Raw genomic sequence first — 9698 nt, forward strand, 5'->3', positions numbered from 1 at the left:
ATGTTTCTCTTGCTTTTCAGGCACAGATGTTCATTGATTATAATTAGATTTGCTATGTATTTATCAGTTTTTTCTTATTGCAATTATAGTTTATAGTAGGTAATCTGGTTGGAATCATATAATATGTGTATCGGGATAGGTTGGAAATCATTATACAGCGTTTCTTCCTCTGGCTCTACCGGTTCAAGAATTTAATTACTCCATCGTCTCACAAAGATTGTCCCACTTTGACCAGACACGAATTTTAAGAAATATAATAAAAAGTGAGTTAAAAAAGTTAGTAGAATGTGGATCCACTTTTATATATTAGTTTTATAATAAAATATGAGTAAGAATGAGTCAATGGAATATGGGATCCACTACCAAAAATGGTAAAAAGTGAAATGGGACAAATTTTGTGGGACGTACTGAAATGGAAAAATGGAACAATCTTTGTGGGACAGAGGGAGAGTAAAAAAATAGTGGAGTAATATTTTTGAATTCTATATCAAATAGGCGATTTATTATTTAGGATAAATAGCATAAGTATATAAGAATCGCCATCTACCTATAGGAAAATAGTCCACAGATAAATCGATGAAACAATGGCCATGATCAAGTTGAATGCACAACATATACTGAAAATAAATCTTTTTCAAACTTTGCTTGCGAAGGTGAGACCCTCCGAGGCCAGCTTATCCAAGCTGTCTGCTGGAGGCTGAACCTTGGCAACTTTGGCTATGGCCTTGTTCTCTTCGGGGTTACCGCTCTCCAGAAACGCCCCCACAACTTTCCCGTCTTTCACCCAGTATGATCCGAACTTGTGGCTGGAGGACGCTGGGCTGCTGTCTCCAAACACCACGCTCTCACCAACATTGTCACCGTAGAACTGCCACGACAGGTCAAATGATCGAGAATAGAAGAAAGGGAGGTACTCGTACTCACCAACGGATTTCCCTTCTTCACTCGCAAATATTGCCTGCAAAAAAAAATGGCATAATGTCAAAAGTGTTTTTCACTCCACATGATATTTACATGTGCCTGCACCAACCTTCACAGCCTGTTCAGCAGATTTGCGAGCATGATCTACGTGTTCAACTCTTCTAATGTCACCATACATCTTCATGGGGAATGTCGCAACATCACCCACAGCATATACATTGGGTACACTTGTTTTGAAGAAAGCATCTGTCTGCAAGGTATAGCAGTCGTTATATCAATTATCAACAATATAACTTCATTTTTTCTTGAGGCTTTCAGTATGAAGAGCAGAACGATGTATCATGTAAGTGGTTTTGTACCTTGATGCCACCTTTATCCTCTTCAACCTGGCCTTTGAACAATTGCGTCAGTGGTTTTGCACCCACACCAACAACAACAATATCGGCTTCCAGCACTCTACCATCTTTAAGTTTTACATTCTTCACCTGAAATCAGCGGAAAGAAAATTTCAGGTAACCAATGAAGTTCGTCATGGAGTATGTAACCAGGATTTAAGTTTTGAAAGCTTTAAAGCTCACCTCCCCATTCTCGTTGGTCTCAAATCCAACAACTAATGCGCCCTTGATGACATTTACACCCTTATTTGTATAGTAACCTTCATAGAAGGCAGCTATGCCAGCGGTGAACAGCCTGGGCACTACAAAATCAAACATTTAAGCAGTGTTAATTTAAGTCCCGGAGTTTACTTATATCTAAAGCACTTCATCTCATCTCATGTATCATCACTTTGGTTGCCTTCACATGAATCAAGTTATTTTAACAAATTTCTGAAACAAAACAATGTAACAAAAACGAATAGTATAACTTACTACACCAAGGTTCGGGGAAAACCATGCTGACATCAATATCATTGACTCTCAAAGCTGCACTTAGCTCCAGACCAATGTATCCACCCCCAACAACCACAGCTTTACTGTTTTTCTTTGCTTTGATTGCAGCCACAAGTGCATCAGCTTCATCAATTTCTCTCAAGTAAAAGATGTTTTTAGCATCAGCTCCTGGTGTGCCAAAGTCTGTCAATCTAAGAACCTGATCAAAACAACACAGAGATGAGAAACACAGCGTCAAGCTGATACCAGATCAGGTCAAAAGATGAAAGTTACAATTCAAGAACGATACTTAACAGTAGAACCAGTAGCTATGATAAGTGTTTGGTACTTGAAAGTTTCCCCAGCTGAACTGGTAAGGGTCTTTGAAGCGAGATCTGCTTTGACAATTTCTGTGCTAAGGATCAAAGATATCCCTGCAAACAATAATGACATGATAATTTGAGGAGAAGTTCTATTTGAATCTCATTCAAGAGATACTACGGAGCAATATGATTGATGCATGTCAATATGTCATCACCCAAAAGACTGCCAATAGTAGAACTGCCTCAGGCAAATATTATTATTAATAAGAAAGAAAAACAAGTACCATTCTCCATATACCACTCAGGGAGGAGCCTCTCTCCACCACTTCCAACACACACATGAAATCCTGGGAGTCTTGCAGTTCCTGGAGGAAAGTAGTGTTATAAAAAAAATCAGCTCTTTGTGAGAGACAGATAATAGAGATTTTACAGTACCAATGTCAATATTCTGTAGCCATTTGGACAAAAACTCCCAACACAATGTATACAAACATCTCCAAAACATTAACATAAGAAAAATACATTAATAAACATATAATTCTCAAACATTAGATTAGCAATGAGTACAAAATAGTCTTTGTTCAAGAATGCAAACACCACAAATTATTTGTAAGAATGGATCCAGGATAAGTTTTAAATGATTATAGTTCACATATAAAGGGGAATATAAGTCACAATTTCTTTACATTGCATGCAATTTGTTAATACAGATATTCCCTCCTCCCTAATGTTAAAATATCTACCTTAAGAAAGTGCCACCAATCTACGAAATAGACAAGACTTGTTTTTTACCCAGAATATAACAGAACCATGAAAGCTGAATTTAAATCAACTAACCTTCTGGAAATAGGTACGCCTTACTTAGTGCTGGCCGTTCATAAGGAGCTACCTGAAACCATCATCAGAGAATAATATCAATGCCATTATGCCAACATACACAGACATATCCGAATGTGGAATCAGAATCTAATAGTGTGATAAAAAAGACTCGGGAGGGACCAAATGTACGATGGAAATAGGAAAAAATGCATTTTTATGTCAGGACGGGCTATGTGAAATACCAGCAGATAGCAAACATGGCTCTAATATCAAACTTATGCTAGTTACAGTCTGAGGAAGATAATCTTCTTTATTCTGAAAATGAGTTCTAAAGTTGATCTTAAAAGACAATTTAAAGAGTTCATATCTTTAGGCAATGAAGAAGAAAGAAATAAACATCCAATCAAGAAAATCCGTAACAGAATTCTCTCAGTGAAGAGGAGTTGACATACACTAGGCATTTTTCTTTCCATGATGCATAAGATTTAGTAGAAAGTAACATAAGCTTTTTCTTAATATGTTTGACAGCACACGAGACAGAGAGAGAGATCGAGCGCTTAATAGCTAAAAACTAGCTGGAGAAACAAAAGATTTCTCACCGCCTCTTTTGAAATGAGAGCAACTTCGCCAAGCTTCACTCCATGCTTAGCGAACTCCCTCGCAGCATACCCCTGAAATTACCAATCGATCACAAGTTAGTCACACTAACACACTACACTAATAAATTTATTCCAATTAATTCAGACGACTTTTAAGTCACATTTTAGTTGCGTTGCGGGGCAATACATACACATATCGACAATTGTCAAATCGTGTCCAATACTCGCAACAAAAAACCAAATTTTTCTCACCGAAAAAAGTTAGTATTAAAATAAATAAATAAAATAGTGTTAAACAGTATAATAGTGGAATCATAGTGATGAAGTAAGCAAAGAGCGTTTAACAGGTGTATATGATAACGATGCTGGTAAAATAACAAGCGAGGCCTTTTCTTCTTCTAATTTTTTTCCAAATCATATGCAAAACCAAAAGCATGAATTCAGTCTTCATCGAGATCGGCAAATCATAAAACATGCCGAAATAAATCATCAACCATATAATGAAAAACTAACCCAAAAAAAGAAAAGGTTTTAAGTGATGTTAAGAGTACTCACAGCAGCAACACCTCCGCCAAGGATCACGTACTTGAATGACTTCTCCGCCATTGAAACAGATTCGATGGATCTTGCAGATAGTATTTCAGTTTTGGGTGTTTTTAGCAGAGAATTTTCTACGGAGATATCCGCTGTGAATGTATATAAGCGTTGAAGCAGACCAAGGATTGGATCTTTTTGGAGAAGATTCCACGTGGCACTGTATCAGCCGCTTAATCTGCTGACTGTACAATCGCCACGATTGCAGAATTAGTAGATGAAGAGTTAAGACTTAAGACGGCATTTATTGTGCACGTGGACAGTTGCTTCATTTTATTATTTTGGGGTAAATATCCATTAATGAATTTCACCTTTTATCAAAACATGGTAATCTCATGTGCTAAAAACTTATCCTACGTCAAAACTATATTCGGACGAGGGTTACGTGTTTTTATGCAGATTTGCAAACTATACTTTACGTGGCCGTGACTCGTTTCTGTTTTTAATCTAAAAAAACGTGATTTAGATTATTCAATCTTACTTTCGAACAATGACTTATCAATAATTCATGTCAACTTCAAATATTTGAAGTATAGGTGTCATTCGGTTGCTATGAATGATTATCGTATGATTATTCATATAAAATTAAGTTGTAATATTATTTTAGTTGTAAGTAGTGATTATGACTCATTATGTATGATTATCCATATAAGATTAAGTAATGCTAAGATAATACATATCAATCATAATATATAATCTTCCAAATTGAATGAGCTCGTAGTATATTTTATTGACAATAATCATAAATTGTGACTTTCAATTTCATGAACTTGAAATTACACGAATTACTAATTATGTATGTACGTTTATCACTACCTTTGATTATATACATCCAAACATATATTTGTGGTAAAGGAGATTGAATTATTCACCCTACAATTTCCGTTATTTCTAACAACAATTGATGTTCAAAGAATAAGATAAATGTAGTATATGGACTCCATTGAAGCCCAAATGTATAGACTATCTAGTTTGAATGGGCCGGGCTATCCAGTTTCAGTAAGTGCATACTTCTTAATGGCTATTAAAGCCCAACAATATCAAACACTTGGGAGTTGGGAATAAATATATACTACATCTATGAACCAATTACAACGAAATGTATCCAACATTAACTGAGTTTTCAATTGAAATGGTGTGACTAAGAAGATGCAATTTCATTATTTATTTATCACTAGTATATTATATATCTCGCACATACTTTTTTCATTCCCTTTAGTGAATCGCGGCAATTAAATTAATTTCTCCTACCTCGAGCTGTCGCCCAAATTTCATCGAAAATTTAAATTATACACGGATATCATCCAATAAATGGAATCAGTATCACTTAATTAATTATAAAATTGTATAAACCCGAAATACTATGCATTGTATATCATCCAATAAATTTAAAAAGTAAGGGTATCCAATCAATTAATGATTACAGCATATAGTATAATACTGAAACACAACTACACAATATAGTAAACTTCTTTAAAATAAACTCATATGAAATGCAGTAGAATTGTTAGATTTGTTTGTGGTATGAGGGGACCGCAAGATTTGTCTCACTATTCAACATCACGAGATCTTGTAGACACTCAACTGCAGTTAAATACCTGCTTTCTAATGAAACATCATTTTCTCTTTCTTTTCATCAAGTTCGGCAACAAAATTTCTATCTTTCCTTGGTTGGGCAAATAGTCTTTAAATTATGATTTTTTGTGGAAATATGGCATTTCTCGTTAATTTAAAAGTTAGTCCCAAAAGTCCTGAACTTATATTTTGTATCTATTTCTACGATTTTGGATTATGACGAAATTGAAAATTGACGTAGATATTCAGTAAGGCTGGAGTAAAATATGAATGTATCAGATAGAAGAGCGATGTTTGTCTGAATATTTGTGGAATTAGTCACTAAAATTATGAATTTTGGCCAAAATGTTGTATTTTTCACTTAGTTAAAGTCATGATTTCTCTTACCTTTTAGTCCATTTCCTATGATTTAGGGTTTCGGACAAATCATTGACATGCCAACCTTTTACCCAATCCTTTCTGATTAAATATATGTAAGTTCACCATCAATAATAAATAATACTAATAATAATAAATATCATAGTACAGACTGTACTGTGTAGCCTTAATCTATAGGGGCTACCCTAAAATGACAATACCACAAGATGGACCACTTATACAAAAGGGACCATTTTTCCTTTAGGGCAATTTACGCAAACCTAAGACATGATGTGCCTTAAAGTACTTAGTTTTGGTTGTTTGGACCCCTGCACATGGGTACTATGCTTTTAGCCCAAAGTTATCCACCATATATGTTAACATCAACTTTTCTTGTGTTCTTTTAGGAAAAAAAATTCCCCTCTCTTCTGAAAACATCACAAAGAAATAGGAGAATGGAGACTATGCATGCATATCTAATCTTAAACTAAAGATGTCTTCTTTTTGTTGAACTCTCAAGTTTATGTAGTACTTCATTCGTTCATTCATAAATGAGAGATATACTTCTGTTTGGTAGACATGTTAAAATAACACAATATAATTAGGGTAAGATAGTTTTAAGATAAAGATGAGCTTTAAGTCCCTAACATGAGCCTCATTTTATCTATCAAACAGTCAAATAAGTCTATACAACTCATATATCTTGGTCTTATTTAGGGCGCTACCAAACAAAAGTTATGCTCTACACACAAATCAACAATGAATAAACGATTGTCGCACCATCATGTCACATACAACAAAGATGGTCATTGTCGTTACCGCTTTCTATTGGAAGGTCTTTGTTCTCCCTCAATCCTCTCCACATCTCTAATTGAAATTCCCATTTTTAATTAAGTCCCTAAAATTTCAATTCCTTCTTCCCGCTCACCCGCAAGAAACAAGGTCGCGCCTAATCCTTCCATTTCTGTTGTCGCAAAACAACAACTTTAAATTTATATATCGCACTGGATGAGTGAGATCAATAACCTATAGAAGAACAATTGAATATTGATGGGCCTTCATGATTTCCTCTTATCACGAGCTTCCTAGATTGTTTAACTAGGCCATCAAATAATAATATGAAAACTAAAATTAATTAATTTTTATAACTTCTTAAAAATAATTTGATATTATAAGTAAATGGTATGATTGATTTGGATCAAGCAAAGTTCTATATATTGCGTATGAACCTTTTTTTTTAATTTTCTTACAAATTTCCATATTGGATTGCATTCCTTTTTCTCTGTATATAAGTGTCACATATTCATATAAAACTCTCTAATAGTATATCTTACTCCTTGTCAAATTTTCCCAGGCGTATACACTGTGCAGTATGATGGTTTGTGCGCTCATTCCAAAAAAAATTATGAAAAATACGGTCCCAAATAATAAAATAGTTTGCTGAAATGATTTGACAAAAGAAATTACTACTCCCTCCGTCCCACTTTGAGAGTCCCGATTTACTACTTTTAGATGTCCCACTTTAGGAGTCCCGGTTGGAATATTCCATAATTGGTAATAGGCCTCACATTCCACTCACATTTTTCCACTCATATTTTATTATAAAACTAATATATTAAAGTAGGACATACATTTCCACTATCTTTTTTCACCAACTTTCATTTATATTTCTTAAAACCCGTGCTGAACTCAACTGGGACTCCTAAAGTGGGACGGAGGGAGTATTTATGCAATTTGTTGGCAAGTAAAAAAAATAATTAAAAACAATATCCCACATCGTGTAAAGAGAAACTGAAACTTGTACTCCTTCCATTACATAGTAATGAAGGCGTTTCTTTTCGGCACAGAGATTAAGAAAAATTGTGTTAAGTGGGTTAAGAAAATGGAGAGTAAAGTAGAAAATGAAAAAAGATAGAGAGAGGAAGAGAGAATAACGTAAGAGAGAGTAAAGTATGTGTGGAAAAATGTGTTGACTTTTACTAAAAAGGGAAATGACTCTATTACTATGGAACGTACTGAAATAACAAAATGACTCTATTACTATGGAACGGATCGGAGGGAGTATATAAGTCTAATGGGTCACTTCTTTATTACCAATTGATTTTAGGATGGAACTATATATATGAATTTCTATCATAATTTATTGCTTCATATGTTCCAATTATTGAGGCCTCCCTCTCCAAAAGCCTGATAAGAAGTTGTGGATCTCTATATCGTACATCATATCTTCGTCGATCTGGAGCATACGAAATAAAATGATTTTCCAAAGATTTAAGCCAATTTGGGAGACTGAAAAGAGATCTTTTTTTCGCAACTTACATTGTGGAATAGCCGAAAAGAGAAGTGGGTGTCCAAACCTCACCACAATGGAGCTATCGATTGATCAAGTTAACAATATCAGATTTTGGAGTGAAGATTGATACCATGTTTGTGTCTTCGGATCCCAACCATGAGTTATGGCCTTTGCTCATGTTTTCCTTTTGTTGTTGTTACGTGTGCTTCTTAGTTCTTAGACTTTGTAGACTGTTAATGTTGGATCGTCTTTTTTGTTTGGTTATTATGTTGTTGTGTGATTAGGGCTGGGTCGATACGATATACCGTATCAAAAATTTTGTTTCGTTATCATACCGAAAATATCGATATGAAAGAATTTCATATCATTATTGTTTCAAAAGTTTCGGTCGAAATTTCGGTATGGAAAAAAACTATACCGTTACCGTTTCAAAATTTTGGTATATCGTACCGAACTTCGGTATACCGTTCTGAACGGTATATCGATATTTCGTACGATATACCGAAATTTTATACCATTTCGAATACCTGTATACCAAAAAATATAATTTCAAAACCGAAAAATAAAACCAAAATTAATATAATTTTAACATAATAAAATAAACATTGTCCACATCTTCATAATAAAAAAATATATAATTAAGTTATATGGATATATTTATGATTTAAACTTTTAATCTTAAAAAAATAAATTATATTATTATTATTATTATCATCATCATCATCATCATTATCATCGGTATAAACGGTATAAACGATATGTATCGATAAGAAAATTCATATCGTTATCATACCGAAAACTTTCGACACGGTATTATATCGTACCGAAAGTTTCGGTATACCGAAAATTCGATATTTTTCGATATTTTTCAATACGATACGATCGATATACCGTTTTTTCGGTATATTTACCCAGCCCTATGTGTGATTTGTGTTTTTTTGCAATTCGGCTTTTGACTGCTTGACACGAATCTTTGCACGATGTTTGCTGGCTTGAGTGTTAGAGTTTGTATACTAGAAATCACCTTTCGAGTGATTGAATACTATTAAAACTCTTATTTTATTTTCCAAAGGAATAAACAGATTATTTTTGTCATAATGTTGTTATGTTTTACATTTAATGGATGTTTATTACATATTTAAATGTATAAGTAACTTAACAAAGTCTAAGTCTTTGTTTTAGTAGACCGGTTGTGGGCGTCGTTCACTTTAAGGTAACACGGTCAGTTCTAAACAAAGAAAAAGAATAATTTCACAACCTAGATAGGCTAGACTACCTATCGTGAAAGGTTGCAATGTCAGTCCGACTATTTCTAACCCTTACTGAAATAAGATGACATTGGTGTGGT

The 9698-nt window shown here is 34.1% G+C and overlaps 1 protein-coding gene across 1 annotated transcript; it reads right to left on the reverse strand.

Moving 5' to 3' along the window:
* Nucleotides 1-472: 472 nt before the first annotated feature.
* On the reverse strand, nt 473-4239 carry LOC148932327 (monodehydroascorbate reductase-like). Its single transcript, XM_089066221.1, has 10 exons — nt 4087-4239; nt 3532-3603; nt 2951-3002; nt 2398-2478; nt 2106-2224; nt 1791-2010; nt 1500-1618; nt 1281-1406; nt 1031-1171; nt 473-958 (listed from the first exon to the last, which is right to left on the reverse strand). The coding sequence occupies exons 1-10, from the start codon at nt 4135-4137 to the stop codon at nt 635-637; spliced, it is 1305 nt and encodes a 434-aa protein (XP_088922347.1). The 5' UTR covers nt 4138-4239; the 3' UTR covers nt 473-634.
* Nucleotides 4240-9698: the final 5459 nt, after the last annotated feature.

The sequence above is a fragment of the Salvia hispanica genome, chromosome 2 (genome assembly GCF_029641045.1).
Source record: "Salvia hispanica isolate PSC_SH4W2 chromosome 2, Shi_PSC_v1, whole genome shotgun sequence".
Classification (NCBI taxonomy): domain Eukaryota; kingdom Viridiplantae; phylum Streptophyta; class Magnoliopsida; order Lamiales; family Lamiaceae; genus Salvia; species Salvia hispanica.